At 41.6% G+C, this 26,079-nt stretch overlaps 1 protein-coding gene across 1 annotated transcript in view; it reads right to left on the bottom strand.

Moving 5' to 3' along the window:
* The window catches only part of LOC311225992 (dynein axonemal heavy chain 7-like), a gene marked incomplete at both ends in the record, with an annotated part of 810,419 nt that overhangs the window by 666,125 nt on the left and 118,215 nt on the right, over nt 1–26,079 (bottom strand). Inside the window, 1 exon segment of the mRNA XM_084311374.1 lies at nt 22,501–22,694. Coding sequence (XP_084167500.1) covers nt 22,501–22,694 — 194 coding nt within the window.

Raw genomic sequence — 26,079 nt, 5'->3', positions numbered from 1 at the left:
AAATAACATAACTTGCATGCTATGCTATCTCCTCCTTCTATTCTCTGCTTAAAACCACTAAATTTCACATACTTTCCATGACTGCAAATATCAAACCACCAGGGAGGTACACAATGATTATCTAAATGTACAAGGTGTACACTTACATTGATCATTTAGCTGACACTTGTATCCAAAGCGACTTTCAGGTTCTGTGCAACAGGTCACCAGGAAGGGCAACTCTATCAGCTGAGTAACAATGTTCATCAAAGTGTTGAGTGCCACAGTGTAGGTTAGTTTTATTAGGACGAGTGCATGACAGTAAGGTTAGTTAGGGTTAGATGACAAAACGAATGATTGTTTTTCATACAAAATAACTGGCTGCCTAGATTTATGTTTTTTTCCCCATGCTAATATGATGAGCCACACTGAGATGTGAAGAACGCCAGAGAAGTCATGGCGAGGTAAGTATCCTGAAGCACACCAGCGTACGCGGCCTGAGGTAAGGTCAACTTCAATTTAACATCACAGACTATAAAGATAAAGTCTGATAATTATGCACACGATTTTGTGTTTTCACCCTGTGCACTCTGACCACACAGAGACAGTGTTCACATGTATTTAATTGGTTTATTACTATGTCTGTATGTGCGACCATGATCTTAGCTCCCATCGATATTATCATGAAGACACATAGTTACCACTTAAATGTCTGATTCACGACGTGAATGACTGGAGGTAAGTGCCAAGCCAAGATAGGCACAACTAGAGTTTCTAATGATTATGTTGTCTGGTGTTTGATATCAGAGTTGAGGACCAATCATTGATATAGGTATTTGAGTGGCTAAATCAGACCATTATTAATAAAAGAAAGGGGTAAGGCCCCTCAGCCATTCTCTCTATGTACTATGTGTATATTTCTATCTGTTTGGTTAATAAACCTTTAACTGAGAACATTCTTCTTCAGTATATCCACGAATATCCCACATGCCTAAGAATATCCGGAGTTCCTTCCGCTCCCGGGATATTGTGGTTCAGGCGTTTCGTCCTCCTCCTCACACTAGTGAGTTAGATGCGGGCCTTCACCTGTCATGTCCGGTCCGTGCTTTGGGAATTTACCTCAGCCGTACTCAGGACTTCAGGGTTACGACCAGCTTTTTGTCTGTCACGGTGGTTCTCGTGCCGGTAAGGCACTGTCGAAACAGCGCCTGTCCCATTGGTTGTGCGAGGGCATTGCCCTCTGCTACACGTTGGCTGGGCAGGATCCCCCTGGGGGCGTCAGGGCGCACTCCACTCGTGGGGTGGCTGCCTCTGCCGCTCTCCTGGGTGGGGCTTCGGTGGAGGACATCTGTGCTGCAGCTTCATGGTCCTCCCCGGGCCCCTTTTTAAGGTTTTACCTCATAGACATGACCGGGGGTTCTGTCTCCCAGGCGGTTCTGGGGTCTGTGGCCTTTCCTGCTTCCCGTCCTTTGGTAGGGTAGCAGGAGTGTGTGGGTATGGGTCACAGTGTGTTAAGTCACACGTGGTTCCGCCTGTGCTGTGTGTTCAAGGGGTTCTAGTTCCTCCTTGCTCGCACTCCGGTGGAGTTGACTGCGCCCCCCCCTTCATTAGGAAGGATGGGGTGACAGGACTCCCCAAACCCCTTGATGTGGGCTTACGGGTCCTCAGGGGGTACATTGGTCGGGCCTCGCGTCCGCTCTAACCCATATCTCGATAGGCTTAAGAGCGGGACGCGATAAGCCAAGTACGATATATAATGATAGGTTATGTATATAACCTAGTTATATGAGTACTGGCTGAGCGTCCCGCTCTTAAGCGGCCCTGAGTCCCCCCTTGAGGGGTCTTTTACTGGAAACGAGATTTTGGCGAGGAAGAGTGTATTGGTGACCATGCCTACTGTCTTATAGGCTACACCTCCATAGAGGCGGGACCCGGCAGGTGTGGGTGTACTGGTTTTTATTCGTGATGGAGTACAAGAGGTATATCTCGATAGGCTTAAGAGCGGGACGTTAGTAGATATTGTACCGATCAGGTATTACAGATCATGTGCATGCAATAAACTAAGTACCTACCTGTTTTCCAATTTATTCGTCCATACATGATAAACACATTCATAAAGTAATAATATCTTGTATTGATAATATATCAATTAGTTTCACCTGGAAATACTACTACCTTATCAACCACCATGCCTGGCGCTAACGAACAAGTAAGTTATAACTACTGGTTTAGGTCCAGAAAACATTATTATAAAATACAGAATACTTTACAATGCAGAAAACTTGAAACTTTGATGAAACGCATTTTTATTTCAGAATATGTTCAATAAACTGGGTGACGGTCATCAGTACCAACCATTGTTGCTGTGCATTAGACACATATGCTGGTAACATTCACAGTATAAAATTATGGTAATTTACCAACACAATACCTTATAAAAAGTGAACACTGGGTGAGAACCAACTATTGTTGCTGTGCATTAGACACATATGCTGGTAACATTCACAGTATAAAATTATGGTAATTTACCAACACAATACCTTATAAAAAGTGAACACTGGGTGAGAACCAACCATTGTTGCTGTGCATTAGACACATATGCTGGTAACATTCACAGTATAAAATTATGGTAATTTACCAACACAATACCTTATAAAAAGTGAACACTGGGTGAGAACCAACCATTGTTGCTGTGCATTAGACACATATGCTGGTAACATTCACAGTATAAAATTATGGTAATTTACCAACACAATACCTTATAAAAAGTGAACACTGGGTGAGAACCAACCATTGTTTCTGTGCATTTAGAAGTATGCTGGTAACATTCACAGTACAGGCACGTCACATGATCAACTACAGGGCGTATCTTACAGTTGGTCTCTCGCATCGATGACTGCATTGTTCATTGATAAATGGATGAAGCGCCAGATGATCTGTGGACCAAAAAATATCCAATACAGGCTTCCAAAGTATATAAATAAGAGGCCAATGGACTGCATTAGAAAAGTGTGGTACGTTACCTACAGTATATACTTTTATAAACTGGGTGACTGTCAGCAACCATTGGTTCTGTGCAAACGGTAAAAATGAGGGGGGAAAAAGATAAATAAAAAAATAAACTATATACACACACAATGCAAATGATGAATGGAGTTGACACAGCTAGATCGCTAACATAACGTCTCATCTGCAAGTGGTCCAAACATGCCTATGCAATATGTACAACCGTGGCCCAAATACATGTGTTCAACGCATTTGTCTTGTACAGAAAACAGTGCAACTACCCATACACTATACTATACTATACTATACTATACTATACTATACTATACTATACTATACTATACTATACTATACTATACTACTCTCAGCTAGCTATACTATCTACCGGAGTGGTACACATGGTTCTGTCTGTATCACACAATGATGGATTATTTAGAAGTACTCTGTACTTCTGTGTGCCGGATTATTTAGAAGTAGTCTGTACTTCTGTATGACAACTAATAAAGAAACTATTTAGAAAAATCCTTCTTTGTGTGATACAGAGTGAAGCATTTTTCACGATGCAGGGGGACTTTGCACGATGTGAAAAAATATCTGGTCTCACTCCTGAGGCCACGCCTAAGGCAGACCCGACATTTCCTACACGGTAGCTTTTGCTTGGGGGTGGCTTTGTACGCCACCATTACATGTTTCCCAAAGCCACCCACTAATCTGCTCTGCGGGTCCCCCGGTGGGGCCCTAGGATCGCGCTGCCTGCCACGCCCCACCTGCTCAGCCCCTGCCTCCTCCTCACCCCCACCGCCGCACTCATCCTCCTCCTCTGCCACCCCAGGAATCTTCAACTCCTCAGCCCCTGTGTAATAATAATGGATTGGATTTATATAGCGCTCTTCTCTGACTGACTGTTGCTCTGACTCAGAGCGCTTCACAGAGTCCATTATTCGTTCATACACAGTCATACCGGTGGTGGTAAGCTACAATTGCAGCCAGAGCTGCCCTGAGGCAGACTCACGGAAGCGTGGCGAATAATCAACGCCTACAGCCCTGGTGTACCGGACGAGGTTGTGATAATACCCTTGTGGGTGCCTGGTTCTGTACAAGACAAAAGAGTTGAACATACATATTTGGATCAGATACAGCACAACATTTTTGGTCCACTTTCCAGTCTTACGTGTACACGGATAGTACGCCAGATTCTGATCCAGCTGGTCGACTCCTTTCAGCTTCTGCCACACTTTTGCCATTTCCATGGTGTCCTCATGGAAGCTGGTGATCGTCTTCACAATCCTCTTATCCCGCCATGCCACGATCATGACCTGCTTGTTGTTGACAGCAATGCGCTCCCCCACACCGATGTCAGCATTGGTCAGGTTCTTGATGATGGCTGGCTCCCCCCGGTGCTTCCTGAGGGTACCACAGACGTCGGTCCTCAACTGTCGGAGCCTGGCGCACATGCTAACGGAATTATAGAAATTGTCCATGTACAATGAATGCCCGGCCCCGGCCAAACATCCAAGCAGACCGACGACCGTGTCCCCCAGGTTCGCGCCATCCCGGCAATATGGCTTGAAGGCGAAGCAATATCCTGTGCGTGATTCGCACAGGAAGTATGACTTGATGCCATACCGGGTTGGCTTGTTGGGGTTGTAGACGCGGAAAGCCAGGCGGCCTCGCCATGCCATCATCCCCTCGTCAATGGCGAGCTCACGGTGGGGCTGGTACAGTTCCTTGCACCGCACATTGACATGGTCGACTACAGGGCGTACCTTACAGAGTTTGTCTCTCACATCTAGGGATGTGTTGTCTGCAAAGTGGAGGAAGCGCCAGATCAACTCATAACGGTTGCGTGGCATGGTGGCTGAGTAGAACGGTGTGAACATCAGCTCATCCGTGGTCCAAAACATGTCCACGTGAGGCTTCCAAAGGACACTGCTCAGGAAGATCAGTCCAAGGAACTGCTTGAGCTCCTTCAATGTGAGGGCCTTCCAAACCAGTGCCCTGCTACTGGTTAGCGTGGGATCCAGCCGGGCAATGAACTGATCCGCGTACAGGTTGGTCTGGGCAACAATGGCGTTGAGAAAGTCATCTGTCAGGAACAGATCTAGCCATTTTGCAGGCCGGTGAGAATTCAGTGCCGCAGCGTCCTGGAGCAGCCCCGGTTGGGATGTGAAGGGGAGCCTACGAGGCACCCAGCCCTCACGAGACCAGGCATTCTCCTGGTCCTGACGGCTCGCCGCCGACCTGCTCTTCGCTCCTCGTCGCACCCCACGACCTGTCAATTATACAAATATACAATTATCATAACACCCCTACTGTAGACAAACATTCATATACCACGTAGTTACAAACTGTGTGTGAGTGAATGAGTGAGTGTGTGTGGGGTTCAGATGTCAGAGCTGGACGTGGTGTGGGGGTCAGAGGTCAGAGCTGGAAGTGGTGTGCAGAGTGAGGCCAACTTACCACTCTTAGATGTGCGCTTCCGCCCTGCAACGGGTTCCGGAATGTCCTGACTATCATCCAGTTCTAGAATCACATGATGTAATACATTACAATATTGCAATGTATTGTCCCTTTATTTACATGATATATATATATAGCATTATGTGTTATATTTTATGTACAATCACCTGCATGAGTAGGTGACGCTCTGTCGTGTGGGCCATTGTCACTCTCTGCTCCAGAATCTGAATTGAATTGAATTGAATTGAATTCATTCAGTAAGTAAGTCTCATAAAACACAATAGTAATACATTTACATACATGAATGCAGTTAGTACATACCCAAGTAGGGGGTGTACCACCACCACCTGACGCTGAGTCGGTATCGGAGCCTGTAATGCACAGACAATAAATCAGCTGTCTTCGAAACTAGGAGTTTACATCTGTAGCCTAGCTGTGAGATGGTCTGCTGCAGCTGTTGGTATTTCAGCATTTTGGTTAGGAAGGCTTCTTCTAAGCTGTAATCAAAAGTACAGCCAACCTCAAGAATGGACACCTCCCTAAGGTGTTCATTTACCACAAATACATCAGGGGTGTTAGCTGTAATACTAGAGAACATGGAATCATCATTGCACAGGTTGAACACACACACACACACACAAGCCCTTGTAAAAATATCTTTGATGTACTTCAAAGTGATGCATTCAATTGATGCAGTGTCATGACCTCCCCACACATACAGATGGCTGAGGAGCACATGTTACAGGCCTTGATTTAGAACTATAGAATAAAAAATACAAAATAACTTGGAATTACACTGAATCTAATCTCCAAGAATTTAGCTGTTTGAGTTGAATAACAAATTTCCACAATAGTCTAATTCATCGATTTGAACCTGTATTATCTTTGATGTACTTCAAAGTGATGCATTCTATTGATGTACAGCAAGGCCATGACCTCCCCCCATATACAGATGAAGAGCACATGTAGTAGTGAGCACATGTAGCCTATAGGCCTTGATTTAGAACTAATGAATAACAAATTTCCATGATAGTCTAATTCATCGATTTGAACCTGTATGTATATACATTATACTGTATACACACTATGCACATTACATTCGTCAAAATGAGCTCTCCACTTACCGTGCTCTCGTTGACTACCAAGGCCCTCGTCGTCAGATGAATCCGAGTCTATAATAAATAAATTATAATGTTGGTCTGCGAATATACACTATGAAATAAATATGAACATGCGTCAAAATGAGCTGTGCCCTTACCGTGGTGATATTTTCTACCAAGATCTAGGTCGTCGGAGGAGGACTCCTGATCTATAATCAATACATACCGACGTTGGTTGGCGAACTAGCGTTACATATTCACATGGACAGTACAGTATACAATGAATCCATTAGCGTTAGGTAAAGCATTATATCAATATACACGTTTCACACACACAATCACATCAACACGACCTTACCTGGTGGTTTTTAATCGGCGCTGCAGTCCGATTCATGAACAGTGGAATCACTGTCCGATGATTCTGAAGAAGACACTGTCTGCACAGCCACCTTCCTCTTCCTCGAACTGAGACGGGGAGATCCGCTCCCGGGGCAAGACATGCCGCTGGGCCCAGCGACGGTCTCACGGCACTGCCCGGTCGGAGCTACCAACGGCCCGGTCGTTGTCGCTGCAACGGGTCCAAACGCCAACTTGGTTTGAACAAACCGATCCTCCGTCGGCCTATCCCCACGTTTCTTACCTACACTACGTTTCCTCATACTGAAATAATAATCTAAATGTAACAACTAACTAACCAAACTACTATTACTACTACTACAATATACTACCTAGACTACCACTAATCCCTCACAATAGTACTACTATTTAGCACGACTAGGTACTTCTAAAGCACAGCTGGAACCTTACAATTATTCTGATACTACTACTAATACTGTATAAAACTATCACTATAAGACTATACGCTGATCTCATGAATGTAAATATCTCTCTCAATCTCTCTCTCTATCTCTTTATCTATCTCTCTCTCTATCTCTCTCCCCAACAAAACCTCATAGATTCTGGGAAGGCGTAATCTCTTATACCTGCGGTCAGGTATACTGGCCAATCACAGATCAGCTTCATTGTAGGCTGCAATATCATTCTCTTGTGATACAGTGTTAGAAAATAGGGGGACACTGCCACCTAGTGTAATTTGAGAGGAAATGCAGTTTCCGGTTCAAACACAAGTCACAAAGCTCCGCGGTCAAGTTCAGACTGGGAAAATGGAAAAAAGATGTAAACAGATCAAAGACGTGGTATGGCGTCTTTGGCAGAATGAGCATGGCGGGGAATGACGTGTTAAGGCGTTTTTGGCGACCAAAGTGTTAAACATCATAAACAACATTGTAATACATGAAACAAGGGATCTGCTGACCATGTAAACAAATGGAACATGTGAAAACTATTCATTTGGATTTGAAGCACAGCACATTTTATTTTGCAAATATACTGTAAGCAAATTGCCCCAGAATTTCACAAAATGCTCCTGAAAACAGGACAGTAGGGGCAGAATGCCCTCAATTATATAATTCATTTTTTATTTTTATTTTTTTTTAACTCCTACACTGGGTATAACATCTACATATAGCCTAAATATTTTATTACATTTGGTAAACAATAAAAACGTGAGAAAACTACACACAGAAATTAAAACAGACTAGGGGGTGTCAGGGATACAGCTACACAGGAAAAACTGGGGAGTCATTTTCCCAGAGTAATTATTACGGAGTTATTATTTTCCTCTCAAGTAGTCATATTTACTCCATTTGGGGCATAATCATTGCCTGTGGCCAATAGAGTGAGAGTAAAGTTCCAGAAGAGTTTCTATTGGAGTAATACAGCATTGGTCACGCCTACTATCAATATAATTTCCAAAGGTGACGACGCCATCTTTCTCTCTCGGCAAGTTGTCGCTTCAAGCTCAGGTGTAGCAGCAAGAGCGCAATACAGCGATATTTTCCTTCTCTTGGATCAAGTTGGATGCCAAATACCAGGTAAGATTATTATTATTATTTGTTAATTTATTAAACAGCAATGTGTGTAACTAATTTGCAACATTACAGCTATAGCCACAGAGCCATCTATCACGATGTTAGCATGTTAGCTGCTACGTTAGCACGCACGCTATTAAATAAACGTTTTACAGTTTTATGGACAATAACTTAAGAACAGGTACGTCGGTGCAACACGAGTATTCAATTATCAACAGTATTGCTATCAGGGACAGTGCACATTAATCAACATGTCGGTTTTCATGTAAAATGTATATGAGCTAGTGTTAGCCAGAAGCTAATTTCCACCGGCATGCGGCTATACCTGTATAGGCCTGAGACCATACCTGTAGACCATGCCTGTCGGCTGTTGTTAAAAGTAGTGATATAACTATATCCATACAAAAACTGACGTATTAAGAACATACAAGACAAGTAGACATAGTACAGGAGATGGAACAATTATATGTTACATGTTGGCGGATTTTGCTGAAACGGTGGCAGAGACGGCGTGTGTTTTACTCTAAATAGAGTCACGTAAATTTGCCGCGATGTGCTGTAGGTTGACTGTTTTACTAGCGGTAAATGGACATAACAAGTTAATTTGATGCACTGTTCGGTTCAACAAGTGTTTATTTGAACCATTGTACTGGGTTGACTAATTTGAATGAATGCCCAACAATTCGCCTCTAGATTGTGGATTGACTCTTAATGCGGAACCAAACTGTCAAGCGCTTGTTTCCGCCCAGACACTTTTCACTGTCGCTCGTTAACGGGCACGTGCACATAGATTTGTGAGACGCTCCATCACCGTAATGTTAGGTATGTGTGTTCTGCCTCCATGTATAATATAATGGAAACTTGTGGAACTAGATAGCCTCACAGTAAATTTCACAGAGTAAATTTTACTCAAACTGAGTCAATTTGAGCCCAAGACGTGAGTAAAGTTTTACTCAGTTTGAGTAAAATGTACTCAGTTTGAGTAAAATGTACTCAGCGAAATTTACTGTATGGTGCTTTTGTAATATTTTCTAATTGTAACACTCCTCATAATGCATGAGTTGTTGTGCCCTATATCATCTTAGTAACTGTTATTATTTATTTGCCATCAGATGCAGGCTGTACGTGTTAAACACATTGACCGGCAGAAATTCATCTGTTTTGAGGGCCAATTGACCTTCACAACTTTTTTGGAGTGTGGTGAGTGAAACATTTTGCACAGCGTGCCGTTGGTTCTCAAAATGGCGTCCGCCTTGATAGTTAGGAACCAAATGGACCCTTATTGGTCTGTAACTCTGACGGTGTACAAATGGACCCCAACGTCCATTGTACACCGTCAAGAGTTAAATTAACATTGATTTTACAATATAAATTGGGGTCCCAAAGATAGAAATGCCATTAAATGGGTGCCCTTGGAATTAAAATGGTTGATAATCACTGCTAGAGCCGTACAAATATTGTCTTATGGGGGTCCATGGCACATCTTTTCAAATGGGGGTCTGTGGGCTAATTGTCAATTTGGGGGGTCCTTGACATGAAATGTTTGAGAACCACTGCCCTATGCAACAACATACTGGGTATCAGTTTAGGCTTTCCCTGCATGTTAATTTAAGCTGTAGGCCTACAGTACAAAGCACAATCCATTTTATTTAGGATAGAGTGAACCAATCAATGTCTTACACCCCTTCCTGACAGGCAGCGACGCGAGCGAGCGTGATTGCGAAAATGATTCAAATGTATTCGTTTCAATCAGACTATCCTGACCTGCCGCGAGCGACAGCGAACTGAGCGGCGATGTCGTTCCCCCCTCAAATATTCGTTCGCTGTGTCTCTAGTTGAGCGATTACGCGGCCGAGTCACGCCCCTAAACACTTTTTATTGGTCAAGAATCGCAGGCTGCTTTGCCCCCGTGTGCTTCCAGGTAACACACACACAGACACACCCGGACACGCGCCGCCTCATATCAGGACAGTGTCACGCACGATTTCGTCTCCAGTTCGCACGCTTGCTGCCTGTCAGGAACCGGTGTTAAGTATGTCAATTAAGGCTGTCAATCTTCCTCATATGATCACATTTTCAGTGGCTATTTTAATATCCCATTTTTATGACATTTTAATTAATACAAATTAAATAAATTGCACAACAGATTTATCAATAAGCTTGTGCAATCTTGTTTTGTCTATAGTTGCCAAGAAATTTGAAATTCCTAGTACCTTGGACTTAAAGGTCTATGATGACTCAAACACTGAAGTCGACGACGAGGCGTTTCAGTTTCTTCTAAAGAAACCAGACCTGGGTGTGTTGGAGATTTGTTCACCCCAAGACCCAAATCCTGAAGGTGAGTTGCTAACATGGAGCCTTATAGCCTCATCCATACAGTCCTGGCTGCTTGAAGCCTTTTTACAACGCATCCGCGTTTCCGGGTTCCCGTTTTTTCGCTCTGATTGGCCAGGTCATGTGACATGAGCGGCAATCGTGGGACGGCAAGTTTCTACACTGGTTAAGGGCACTCTTCGAAGTTGGTTAAGGTTAGAGTTTGTCTTAGAGCATGGCGATAGAACGCCAGGTAGTTTGCAGGCTGTTCGACGCGGAAATGGGCAAACACGCTATTGGGCGCACATGCAGTGGCGAATCCTTATGGAAGCCAACGGAAGCCATGCCTCCCTATAAATTCATATCAAATATGAAATATGAAATATGAAAAAAAAAAAAAAAAAAAAAATATATATAGTTTACATTCTTTTTCATCTGTGCATCTGTGTTATATATATATATATTTTTTTTTTAAATGTCTCCCTCTTCTCCTTCTCACTCCCTCTAACACACTGTCAGACTGTGCTCACTGCAGCTAGTATAGGAGAGAGGCAGTGGGTAGGTCTCTTTCTCCAGGCTTCCAGCATTATAGAGTCCAAATCCGATCCTAGCCAATCAGATTCGAGCTGACTGCCACACCCTAAAAGTTTAAAACGGAGCTGGGAGGAAAACACTCAGCATATTTTCCCCCCTGGAGGCGGGGCACTCAGAAGTTCACGTTTCCACCTGACTACCTAACGTGACATCCCATTAGTAGTATAAAACTGTCACTCAGTCTAGTAGTCTACTACAAACATGTCTGAACATCATCCCCTCGCGGAATTAATTGAAAATGTTATTAACAGAGCGGGCACGTTCGAATCCTCTATTAGTGTATCTAACATTTAGCACTTTAATAGCAACTTATTTTCGCCGGCGGGACATTTACTGAGGACCAGCAGAGCACACCACTGTGGATATTATGATTTAACAAATCTATCTGGCAAGAGGAGGACCACATTATTGACCAGGTAAGCACTGAGCAGCCTGACTGACTAACTAACGTTATCAGGCAAGCTTGTATACCCTTTCATGACTGCAATGCAAGCCAGGGGCTGGAATACGCAGTCACTTATTCCTCCGTAGTAGCCAGGTTAATGTGCACCATCAAGCACTGCTTAAAAGCTAGCGGTGGGTCCAAAATATATCGGATATAAATGTCAAAGGTACCCAGCGTTCCATTAGGGTTTCACACACAGATGCGGCGGGGTTTGAAAGCTCGGCGTTGCTAATAAACATTTTAAATCATTTTTATAAACGAGCTGAGGCTGAAATGGCTGCTTCCGCATTTTACAGTAGGAACGCTCTGATGGCTGGGCGCGCCGCGCAACAGACACGTGAATGAATGAATGAATGAATGAATGAGAACTTTATTTAACAGATTGCAGAATGGGTACAATACAGTACGGCTCAATACACACAATTGTTAAGGGGATGCAGACCAGAGAAATACGTTTGTCTTGTCACGTTTGTCTAATAGACAGTCATATTCTCTCCCGGCCATATGTATATTTCTCTCCCACCCACCCACCCCCTCCTAATGTACAGTCCCCTCCCCATCATATGTATATACTCTGTCAGGATCTATGGGTAACAGTACTGTATATTTGATGTCATGATGTCTTGTATGTCATAAATGTCACTATGAATTGAAAATGGGGGACCCTGATGTAAACAAGACAAACGTCTTTCTCTGGTCTGCATCCCCTTATACAATTGTGTGTATTGAGCCGTACTGTATTGTACCCATTCTGCAATCTGTTAAGAAAGTTTGACTGGCCGCCGAGCCATACTGTAGTGTACATGGTGACTGCTTGACTTAAAAAAAAAACAAAAAAAACAAAAAAAATATTAATAAAAATATTTAATAAATTTTTTTTAATAATTTTTTTTGGCTTCCCCTTTTATTTTACCCACGCGACGCCACTGCGCACATGTCACATGACCTGGCCAATCAGAGCGCCGGAAACGCGGATGCGTTGTAAAAAGGCTACACGTGTCCTGGCTAACCTAAAATGTCACACAGGTACTGTATATTTTTGTATTTTGAAATTATCTTTGTATATATGCCCAATGTAATGTAACGTGTGGATCCTTCCTAATCTAATGTGGCCTTTTTACATTACACTTGTCACAAACATTCCTCTCTTGCTAATCACACTTATATGTCTACATGATTGTTAGATTCAGTGAGGACCTCTGCAAGCAACTCCAGCCAAAGCTCCGTTCTCAGCTCTGGTGCAGACAATGAGGGGGAGTCTGATGACACCATCATTTTGCAGTCTAGTCCTGCTCCAAGAAACGGTGCTGACCTGACTCGTCTCACTCTGGTAAGCTTTGCATATGACTGTTTGAAATGGAGATGGTGACTCTGATAAAGGGGTAGCATGGGGATGGCCAAGTACAATTGGGGAGAAAATGGGGGGGGGGGGGGGGGGGTCATGGTTTACATTTGTCACCTTAACCCTTTCACTGCCGCACAACAGCAGGTTAACCCTTTCACTGCCACACTACAGAAGGTTAACCCTTTACTATCACACTACCGACGGTAACCGTCAGTAGTGTGATAGTAAAGGGTTAACCTTCTGTAGTGTGGCAGTGAAAGGGTTAAATATACTTTGCCACCAAATGTAGGGGCCTGTGGGAACAATGCTTAAAAATATGACTGTCTATCCATGTGTCCCCCCCCCCCTTTTTACTCCCGCTTAGATGACTGAAAAGATTCTGAGGGACACACCTGGAGGAGAGAGGATCATTGCCGATTATGCTTGGACAAAAACCCTAACGGATACCAGAAGACGCGACATGGTGAAGATATTGGTTGCGCACATGGCAAAAGAGCATGGGTATGTTGTCATCTAAACATTACGCACCCAATACAAATTTTTGGTTTTTACTAAGATCCTCCTTTTTTCAGAATTGGTAAATGATAAATCGTTATCCAAAGCGCTTTACATAGATTGTGCAGAAGGCATTGGCACAGCAATACTTTTGTTTGGATCTCATACTTGTGTGTGTGCGTGCACTATAGGACGAGTCCTTCAAGGCGTGTTAAAGAAGACTACGCAAAGGGCATCACTGCCTTATTCCCATACCTGGCCGATCCCCAGGGCAATTTGGGATATGTAAGTACATCAGGGAAAAGTGCAGAGAGACATTTCATCGGCGACTCAGTGCATGTGTGTGTGTGTGTGTTCCTGTGGGTCGCCCATCTTGCGTGTGTGTGTTAAAACTGCATGACAAATAAAGACTTCTAGTCTAACAATTATTATGTTTATAGTTCATTCTTGTTATATAATTTCTAGGGATGTTTGATATTGGCTTTTTTTTTACCGATATCCGATATACCGATATTGTCCAACTCTTTAATTTCCAATACCGATATCAACCGATACCGATATATGCAGGGTTTCCCCCCCCCCCCCCCCCCAAAAGGAATAATTTCAGGTAATTAACATTAGGCTACATATCTCTTGTCGTGGAATTAACACAACATTATGCATAACATTATCCAATCACATGCATGGTACATAAAACACCAACCCCTTTACTCCTCACTTCTCTGGAATTGCTTAAAATAGGGCTGTGCGGAGTACGATTTCAACTAAATATTTGTTAACATTTCTGTATGCTGACCATTTCTCCTAACCTCAACAATTTCAGAACCACAGATGTCCTACCTGTTGACCTTGATTTTAGCAATTCTTCAGAGAAGGGCATGTGTTAAGTTTTAAGGAGAGAAATAAACACATTTACACATGCCCATTTAAACCAAATAACACTTTTTTTTCCTCTTTACTTCTTGTGTTTTAGGAGCAGTATTACAATCCAGTAGATGGGAGTGGGTTTCTGGCATGGAGGGTGAACTCACTTCAAAAAGTAGCATCAGAGGGACAAAAGAAGAGCCGTAATGTTCAGCCACTGATCGGTATGTAATTTTGATTGTCCCAGTCCACTGTTTATCTAGCAACTGTGAAGATGGATCATTATAGTAAATGCATATCACTGGAAAGTATTGCAGCAGTATGTGTGGTTTATACATTGTTACAGGTGGTCCAAATTCTGGCGACAGAGCCCCCTTCTGTGAGGAAAACCAGCTAACCACAGACACCCAGTGTCGTGAGGCCAGTGCACTGATGAAGCATACAACTGATGAAGCAATCATCAAGGAGAAGATGAAACAGACCTTCACCCATCGCCAAGAAATGATGCATGACCCAATTACGTCCTCTGAAATATTCACCACCTTTCCACGATTCCTAGACATCACAGGAATGGTATGTGGCTTGCATTAAAGTCTAACTGAAATTAAAAATTACCTTTTTAAACAATTTAGATCACATCCCTGGTCATAGGGTGAACCTATTTAATAGGGCTGTCCCTGACTAAGGATTTGGATGGTCGACTAGGATTGTCAAAAAAAAAATATATATATATAATTTTTTTTTTATCATTCCATTTGGGCTGTGGGGGGTGCTTAATGTCTGAAGGAGTCGACTGAAGGCTTCTTGTCCTCTGCAAAAGCATGCAATTGGTCCACTGATGGATACATCTTGATATTTGTCTAGTATAGTGTGTTCATTAGATGGGTGAAATCCTCTTTCAGTGCCTCTGTGCCTGTTTTCGTAGGCAGTTAGCCTCTGGTATGCCTGCCATTAGCGTTAGCCACGCTTCTATGCCTCTTTTCTTTTGAAAGAAATGATAATTTTTTATTTTTTTTTTTATATTATATTCGACTAAGAGGTTGGCCAGTCGACTACGGCCCCTTTCGACCGATTAGTCGACTAATCGATTAATAGGGGTCAGCCCTACTATTTAACAATGTATGACAAAAAAATTTCAACCATGTTTTATTCCATCTTGTCTGCAGATTGAGCAGGATTTCAGTCTGATGTTTGGTGATGACATCTCTGCAAAGTTCCTGGAGAAGTGGCCTACTTTCTGCAGGCAGAAAGTCCTTGAACAAAGCCGTGGCCTCACCCAGACCGGCGACCTTCAAGACCTGCTTCAGAATGCTGAATCCACAACAGAACTGAACAATGGTATGCTTGAATTAAAGGAATATAATAATGGAAGGGTGAATTGTTTTTTAAACAAATGGAAACACAGCTTTTAGTCAAATGTATTTCTGATTTTTTTTATTAAATTTTTTGTATTTTCAGGATGGGACAGTGAGATGTCCTCCCTCTTGCTGCTTGTCCACCTCATGCCACCATCACCTCAGGGCCGCAACAAGAGACCGGGAAAGCTCTCAGCCAGACAAGCCATTGACTACCTTGTGAAGTTCATAAAGGTAAGGTTACAGTTACCTATATTATCGGCCGATATTGGCATTAAAATGTGATATAGGAAAATAGCGGTATCGGTAAAAAAATTATTATTATTCTTTTTACATTTCTATAACCAACCTTTATTTACCCAGGCAAGTAAGAACAAATTCTGATTTTATTTATTGTCAAAAGTATGCATAATGTTATGTTAATTCCACAACAAGACATATGTAATGTTAATTACCTGAAATTATTCCGTTTTTTGGGGGGGAAACCCTGCATATATCGGTATCGGTTGATATCGGTATTGGAAATTAGTTGGACAATATCGGTATATCGGTAAAAAAGCCAATATCGAGCATCCCTAGTTACAGTTAAATTAAAGTATAAGAAGGATCACTGTTCTGTCTAGGGGTGCACGATATTGATTTGTTGACCCCGATATCGATAACTTTCTGCTCCTCAAGGTCGATACCGATAACCGATATATATATTTATTGTATTATAATTATTTATTTTTTTATGTATATTCCTGTAGTTTTGACCTAACCAGATTTATCATGACATGAGCGTTACTATATGAACAAAACAAAGCCAAGAGAACAGTTTTGACTCTTCAAATAAAGTGACTATATTTATTTTTCCAAATAAATATAATTTGAGTCGATCACAAAATTCACAATCCGTCAATGTCATTAACAATGTGTTTCCCTGAACAACTAAAAACCAACAGGTATTGTGCTTTGTCAGTAGGGATGATGTTCACATTTGAACCGATACGGTACCGGTACCTGTGAATCGATACCGGTACCCAACGGTACCTTTTTCGGTACTTTAGACTCTAAAAATGTAATCTACCTACCTCAGTTGTGAGAAGAAAAAAATCCAAACTTCAAATAACGACATTTTCGACCATTTTTGGCTTGCCATTGCCCCGACTGCTTTGTTGTTCAGCATATATTGTGCGTGTGAACGTTGACATGAAAAGAAAAAAGTAAAAAAAAATATATATATATTTTTTTATTATCAGAGCTATCAATACTTTTATCGGGATGACGTCATAATTGCTGATATCGGCCTGATAATTATCGTGCATCCCTAGTTCTGTCCCTAATATTGACCTGCATGATTGAAATCATGCAAAGACCACTGTTTGCAAACCGTGACTAATTTTAATAGCAAGACTAATGAAGTTCTCTTGTCACAGACTGGGACCAGTGTCCAGGGGCATCTGGACAGCATCACGGAGAGCCTTCAACCCTATCTGCTTGCTGTGGGGACCCAGAGGAGTGTGATTCACAAGTACTTCATTGTGATTGACAAACATGCAATCCCTTGTAAGTCACCAGACTCTCTTGCCTCTTTTGATGAGCTTTTCAAAGCTCATTTTGTCTTTGGTACCTCATACAACCGGGATCTGGCCAATGTGTACAACTTCTTGCAAACCGCCGTTTACAAGATCGATGCTGCTACCACTAATGTCAACCCCAGGGTTAAAGAGATGAGGGCTCGGATGCTGCACTGATTTCTTTTTTATACTGAGAGGATATTTTATCTTGGGGCCTCTGATGCTGCACAGACTTTTGATACTGAGAAGATATTTTATCTTGAGGCCTCTGATGCTGCACAGACTTTTGATACTGAGAAGATATTTTATCTTGAGGCCTCTGATGCTGCACAGACTTTTGATACTGAGAAGATATTTTATCTTGAGGCCTCTGATGCTCCAGTGTTTTTTGATAAGATGTTGTGTTTCATTTGCAAAAACTCTCAGGCAAATGCCAATTCACTGATGAGGCACTTGAGGATGATCCACGGACTTTGTTCAGGAAGGACACTTCGTCTTAAATGTGGTCAGCCTGGTTGTTTACATGTCTTTTGCACTTTTTCTGGGTTTCGAAAGCATCTTAAAGCACATCATCAACCATGTGATGATCCTGGTGAAGGCCGCTCTACAGCTGAACATTTAGCTGAAAGTTATGTTGATGACTTTCCATCAGGCAGTGCCCCTTCTGACCCAGTCCTTCCAGTCCTTCTTAATAATAGTCTTGTAGACAGCTGTGCTGCAACAGTAGCTGAACTTAAAGTGGCAGGTGTAGGTGAAACAATAATCAACTCTTTGGTAACTTCAATGGAAGTGATTGTTGATGATATCCATAATCAAGCAAAACAATATGTGAAGCAGTGTCTATCTTTACAGGAACCTATCAAAAGTGAGGTTGAGTGTAAAATTGATCAGTGTTTTGAAGAAATTGAAAATCCTTTTTGTATCTTAAATTCTGAAACTAAGAGAAGGCAATATTTTACAGAGAAGTGGGGAAGGGTAGACCCAGTTGAATATGTCCTTGGTACAAGATTTGGTACCCTGCGCAATCGGACTACTGGAACTTATGATCAGGCTGTTGTTACTGATAAATGTGTTTATATCCCAATTTTGAAAACATTAGACTTTATTTACAAACACCCTAATATAGAAGAGATGATGCAGAGTGATTCCAGTTTAAGAGAAGATCTTCTTAATGACTTGTGTGATGGAGAGTTTTTCAAGAGTCATCCTCTATTTTCAAAACAGAAGCATGCAATTCAGGTGCAGCTTTTCTATGATGATTTTGAATGCGCGAATCCGTTGGGGAGTAAAAAGGGAATACATAAATTAGGAGCAATCTATTTCACCTTGCGTAATTTTGCTTAATATTCATTTGGTCGCTTTATTCCATGCCCAAGACATTAAAACACATGGCTTTTCTAAAATACTTGCTCCACTTGTGGAAGATATTAAAATACTGGAGAAGGATGGAATTAAGGTCCCATTGTATGATCAGCCAGTGTAGATGAAGCCTTAATTGAAGTCATGGTGATTTCTTTTTGTTGCATTCCTGAGCCAATAATTTGATGACTGGCTTGAATTATTGGCTCAGGAATGCGACAAACAAACAAATCTCCATGAATTCAAGGATTCATGGGGTGTGTAATTGATAGAATCTTTTTTTGGGTGAGCTATCCCTTTTTAAAAGGGTGCAGATGCTGCTGTCACTTTACAGAGGCCAAAATGTAATTGTCTTTTATTTATGACCTTTTTTCTATCGATTACTCTCCCCATGAAGCCTTGAAGTCATGGTGATTTTTGTATATAATGGAGTTGTTTGCAGAGGGGCTCACTGAATCTAACAATCACGTAGACATATACCAAGTGTGATTAGCAAGAGAGGAATGTTTGTGACAAGTGTAATGTAAAAAGATCACATTAGATTAGGAAGGATCCACACCAAGCAAGTTCTTCCTCAGACGCGTTTTTTTTTTTTTTTTTTTACTATGTTACATTACATTGGGCGTATAGAAACAAAGATCATTTCAAAGTACAAACATATACAGTACCTGTGTGACATTTTGGATGAGGCTAGGCTCCATGTTAATAAACAACTTGGGGTGAACAAATCTCCAACACACCCATGTCTGGTTTCTTTATAACAAACTGAAATGCCTCCTTGTCGACTTCAGTGTTTTAAGTCATCATAGACCTTTAAGTCCAAGGTACTAGGAATTTCAAATTTCTTGGCAACTGAAGACAAAGATTGCACAAGCTTATTGATAAATGACCTTTTTTTCTATCGATCGCCCCTTGAAGTCATGATTCTTGTTCACACGCTGTTGTAAAACTGTTTGCATCCCAAAGGATATGCCTGTTGCAAATAAAAGTGCATTGTTAAATACTGATTTCTGCTTTGACCCCGTTTATTTTAAATGTATTATTCCAGAGTAAATTATTATTTAATTCTATATTGAGTGAAATATGATATTCTATATTGAATCAAATCTATTCTATAGAGTGAACTACAACTCCATATTGAGGGAATTACAACTCTATATTGATTAAAATACCACTCTATATTGAGTGAAATATGATATTCTATATTGAGTGAAATCTATTCTATATTGAATGAACTACAACTCCATATTGAGGGAATTACAACTCTATATTGATTAAAATACCACTATATTGAGTGAAATATAACTTAAAATATCTCTATATTGAGTGAAATATAACTTAAAATATCTCTATATTGAGTGAAATATAACTCTATTGAGTGAAATATAACTCTATATTGATTAAAATACCACTCTATATTGAGTGAAATATAACTTAAAATATCTCTATATTGAGTGAAAAATAACTCTATAGATTAAAATAACACTCCATATTGAGGGAATTATAACTCTATATTGAGGCAATTACTACTCTTATACAGAGTCAAATACAACTCTATTGACGGGATCACAACTATACGGAGTAAAATACAACTCTGTGTTGAGTGAAATGATGTTAGAGTTGTTTTTACTTTATGCTAGATGGAGCAAATTGGTATTTTGTAGAGTTAAATGTTAACACTAAATGGAGTAGAAATAACTCTGAAGATTTAACTCTGTGACAAGAGTCATTTTGACTCTATTTAGATTCGGAGCCAATACTGTCTTTTTGGGAGTAAAATTTTACTCAATTTGAGTAAATTTTACTCTGCGAATTTTCCTGTGTAGCAAAACCAGATAGTGACGGACTGGCGCTCTCAAGCTCAATACGGCATTAAAACCCTGGCATTCCAGTGCACATCGTGGTACCTCTCTGTTCATGGTACAAGTCTCCTTTCAGCATTGAATTCATCACCTCGCCTCCCCCCAAAAATCAAGCTAATGTCCCCACCCCTACCACCATTACTACACTCCTACTCCTTGAAAAATCCTCTCTTTTCAGAAAAGCTGGCGACTGCATGTGGCTGATGAAATCCTGCGGAGAGGAAGGCATGTAGAGGGACTAAAAAGGGGTGGAGGGAAGAGGGGAAAAAAGAGAGAAAGAGGACGAAGAGTAAAGGGGCTGGAACCCCCCTTGTCCAAAATCACATTCATTATTAACCAAATACCTTGGGTGAAATGAGACAGTCGTTGCTTATCAGCGGGGGCCCTTGCTTGGTGAGCCACAGTGGAGTTAAAGGCTTGAAATTAGTTTTCCAAGGCCCCAACTCAGTTGAATTGCTTTTTTTTCTCTTCGATTTCCTATATTTCGTATTCATTCTTTCTCTCCTTCTTCATGAGGTGGGGAGGGAAGGCGGTTCAGGTGTTAGGCAAGACAAATAGAGCTGTGACTCAGGTGTTTCCTGAACTGTGAATGCATGGTCACACATCAACAGCAGCACATATGACATTGGATTGGCAGGATTTCTAGGAATCTACAATCTGCATTACAGTACATGTGTACACATATAAGGGTTGTCCATTGGTCACCCACTAGAACCATCCATCTTGCGGAGACTGTTAGCATCCATTCCATAGAAGACAGAATGATCCCACATCGGTCTCGACATTTCAGTCACATGGCTGTTCTCTAGCTGCAGTATCTGATGCAATAGATAACATCTACATAAATATTCTTCTGTCACATCTACATTGTAGCAATGTTAAGTGTGCGACTACAATACCACACCTTGTTAACAAAGGCCTTAGAGGAGGGTTTTCAAAAGCAATACATTTTGTGAGCCTCCCAGTCAAGGGAGTGAATGCCTGGCTCAGGTGAATTCTAATCTGGGACCTTGACCTTGACCTTGAGTAAAGGAACATTTGCCAACAAAGATGACAATCTCTCGGATGTAAAGGGAATTGAGAACATTTGGTGCCAAGCCTGTTCAAGCTAACTTTATCCAAAAAAAACTGAACAATATTTATGTAGATACTATCTTGAATCTATTGCATCACATATGCAGCTAGAGAACGGCAATGTGACTGAAAAGTCAAGAGCGGAGGAAGTCAGGATATGGAATCATTCTGTCTTTGTTTGTTCTAGGGAAGCAACAGTTGCGATTGGAGGATCAAGAAAAGAGGAGCGGGTTTGAGATATATCTCCTCAGATTTGGCATTTCTAAACCCTCAAAGGTTCTAAGGTTCTTCTAGTTTCAGATACTCCCCTGCTGTTCACCTGCCATGGTAGAGTTAGTGTTCAAGCAAATGCATGGTTCAAAAAGCAGCAGATATTTGGAGGGAAAAAACAGATTGCTCTCTTTCAGCCATTTTCTGTAAGGGTGAATTCATGAAGAGTGTATGTATGAATTATTAGGCATGTTGTCCAATAACTGGGGAAATGGGTACATGTAGTGGTTCAGGAATAAAATGACTACTAGCTTTTCATGTATAACTTTGAACTAAACTATACATTCTTTATAATACTGCTGCAATGGGCAATTTTTATAAATACTGTATTAAATAGAACAAATATATGTATATCATTGTCGACAATATTGCAAAAAACACCAACCTTTGCATGGATCCATGATGGCACGTACCTTAAAATATGGCCCTATGGTAAACATTACACTGTACACTGTGCACCCATACACTGTACCTGTTAGGCGGTAGTACCTGGTGGGGTCTTTGGTTTCAGAAAGGATCTCCAGCAGTTCATCATTGGACAGGAAGAAGAAACGCGGGAAGTAGAGGCGCTTCTTCTCCAGGTAGTCGTTGAGACCTTTGAGGATCATCTCCAGAAGGTTGTTCGACTTCTTCAGTCTGTCCAGCATCTTGTCGACAGCCACCACCGCCAGCACATGCTTGTCCTGGCAGACAGAAGAGGAGTAGTGAGGGGATGTTTTTTGAGTCTGTGCACGAAAACGCTAGATCATGTTTATAATAGCCTGGATAAACGTATATCCCAATTATGAGTGTAAGAACTGTCGCTGGGGAAGCAGCTTTGGCCCAGGTGTATTTCCCATCAGCTATTGTATTAGCAAACACTGCGACAGGAAATAAACTTGGGCCAATTGACTTATCTCCAGTGGCGTCGCATGGGTAAAATAACAGGGGATGCCAAAAATAAATTATTAAATATTTTTATTAATATATATATATATATTTTTTTATATTTAAGTCAAGCAGTCACCATGTACACTACAGTATGGCTCAGCGGCCAGTCAAACTTTATTTTTATTTATTTAACAGATTGCAGAATGGGTACAATACAGTACGGCTCAATACACACAATTTTATAAAGGGGATGCAGACCAGAGAAAGACGTTTGTCTTGTTTACATCAGGGTCCCCCATTTTCAATTCATAGTGACATTTATGACATACAAGACATCATGACATTTATGGCATAGGGACATACGTGACATACAGGGGGGACCCTGATGTAAACAAGACGAAAGTCTTTCTCTGGTCTGCATCCCCTTAACAATTGTATGTATTGAGCTGTACTGTACTGTACCCATTCTGCAATCTGTTAATAAAATGTTCAATCAATCAATCAATCAATCAGGTATTTAGTACTGTTACATTTGTGACATATACGATATTCAAATATACAGTACTGTTACCCATAGATCCTGACAGAGTATATACATATGATGGGGAGGGGAGGGACTGTAGAATTATTTTCATATTTAAGCCAAATAATATATATAATATATTTCTCCCTCCCTCGCTCTCTCTCTCCCTCTCTTTCTGAATATTACACACACACAACACAAATATATATACACACACACAGTGGTTGCCTGCAGGAGGTCTGGTTTGATTATGAATCAGAGAGAGAGATAGCCCCTTTGAATGTTATGAATTGAAAATGAGGGACCCTGATGTAAACAAGATGAAAGTCTTTCTCTGGTCTGCATCCCCTTAACAATTGTGTGTATTGAGCTGTACTGTATTGTACCCATTCTGCAATCTGTTAATAAAGTTTAATAAAGTTTTCAATCAATCAATCAATCACGTTAGTTAGCATCCAAGCTAGCCATAACGTTAGTATAGCATCCAAGCTTCTTACCTGGCCAATAATCCTCCTTGCTCCTTCTGGACAGATAGATTTGTTAATTAAATCAGGTCATGCTGGACCTACAAAAGGCCTTCGACACTGTCAATCACTCCATTCTAATGGACAAGCTAAAAGCAATTGGTTTTGATAGCCTATCAGTGAGCTGGATGCAATCCTACCTGGAGGGGAGAGAACAGATGGTAGAGGTAAACGGTACTCTATCCCCCCCCCTCACAGTGAGCTGTGGTGTTCCACAAGGAAGCATACTAGGACCGCTACTCTTCCTAATTTATGCAAATGACATGTCGTCAGCCTGTGACTGCAACTTGTTCCTGTTTGCGGACGACTCAGCCCTGCTGGTCTCTGACAAGAACAAATTGCAGGTTGAAAAAACCCTCAGCACGGAACTAGGCAAAATCTGCATATGGCTCGCTGATAACAAACTATCATTACACATGGGCAAAACAGAGTCCATTCTCTTCGGTTCAAATAACAAACTCAGCAAGACCGACGGCTTCTCAGTTACAGTGGGTGACAATATTGTCACAAGGAAAGACGAAATTACCTACCTGGGTTCCATCCTAGAGGCAAATCTTTCCTGTGACAAAATGGCATCCAATGTAATAAAAAAAGTCAACCAACGAACTAGATTCTTGTACCGGATCTCCTCTCTGGTAAACAAGAATACCCTGAGGACTCTGGCAGGAGCACTCATCCAAGGGTACTATGACTATGCGTGCACCTCATGGTACCAAAGCACCTCAAAGGCGCTTAAAACAAAATTACAAACATCACAAAACAAACTGGTCAGACTACTACTTGACCTGAACCCCAGAACCCACCTCACCCCTGCCCACTTTGCCAACCTAGGATGGCTTAGAGTAGACGACAGAGTACAGCAACTTGCAATGGGCCTGGTCTACAAGATACACTATACGACCGGGGTGCCCATGTACATGTCAAAATACTTCCCAAAGGTCAGTGAATACCACAACCACTACACCAGAGGAAGCTCAACAAATCATGTTAAACCCAGATTCGGCTCAAACAAGGGACTAAACACGTTTCGCAATTATGCCACAACAATGTGGAACGCCCTACCCAAAGCTGTAAAGGAATGTGAATCCCTGCCCACATTCAAAACCGCCCTTAAAGAGCACCTACGGGAGGCTGCAATTCGAAACTGGCCACCGTAAATGCCCAAAACCCCCACCACCTCCTAATAGACAGTCTCCTCCCCACCGCATGTATATATTCCCTCCCCGCCGTATGTATATTCCCCTCCCACCCACCCACCCCCTCCTAATGTACAGTCCCCTCCCCATCATATGTATATACTCTGTCAGGATCTAGGGGTAACAGTACTGTATATTTGAATACCGCCTATGTCACAAATGTATCAGTACTAAATACCTATATGTCCCTATGCCATAAATGTCATGTATGTTATGTATGTCATAAATGTCTATATGAATTGAAAATGGGGGACCCTGATGGAAACAAGACAAACGTCTTTCTCAGGTCTGCATCCCCTTAACAATTGTATGTATTGAGCCGTACTGTATTGTACCCATTCTGCAATCTGTTAAATAAAGTTTTCATTCATTCATTCATTCATTCATTCATTCATTCATCCACAGTGTGCTGGTCCTCAGTAAATGTCCTGCCGGCAAAAAAATAAGTGCCTAATAAAGTGCTAAATGTTTGATAATAGAACAGAGGCTTCTAACGTGCCTCTGTTAATAAAAGTTTCAATCAATCAATCAATCCCGTGAGGGGATGACGTTCAGACCTATGGTTGGTTCAGACGTTGTCACGTGACTCACGTTAGCAAATGTGCAGAGGGGAGGCCAGACTACTTAGTCTGCTGACAGCCCCGTTTTAAGGTATGGGCAGGGCTTTAGTCAGCTCGAATCTGATTGGCTAGTATTGGTTTTGCACTCCACATACATGAATCACATGGTGGGAGGCTGGAGAAAGACACCCCTCCCCTCTCCTCTCCTCTGCTGCAGTGAGCACAGTGGGTCTCATTCCCGAACGAAGTTACGAAAAAAAAATTCGTCTTAGCCAGATTTCGGCCCATTTAAGACATATTAGGGCTGGGAGTGGGAGTCCCCAAATTTTCCTGAGATCAGATTTGATCGTGGCTGAGAGCAGATTTAAGAGTGCTGAAATCAAATCTCATGATTG

The sequence above is a fragment of the Notolepis coatsorum genome (genome assembly GCF_963971535.1).
Source record: "Notolepis coatsorum genome assembly, chromosome: 3".
NCBI classification, from domain to species: Eukaryota; Metazoa; Chordata; class Actinopteri; order Aulopiformes; family Paralepididae; genus Notolepis; species Notolepis coatsorum.
The sequence above is the reverse complement of the archived record's forward strand: the minus strand, read 5'-3'. Positions and strand labels throughout refer to the sequence as shown.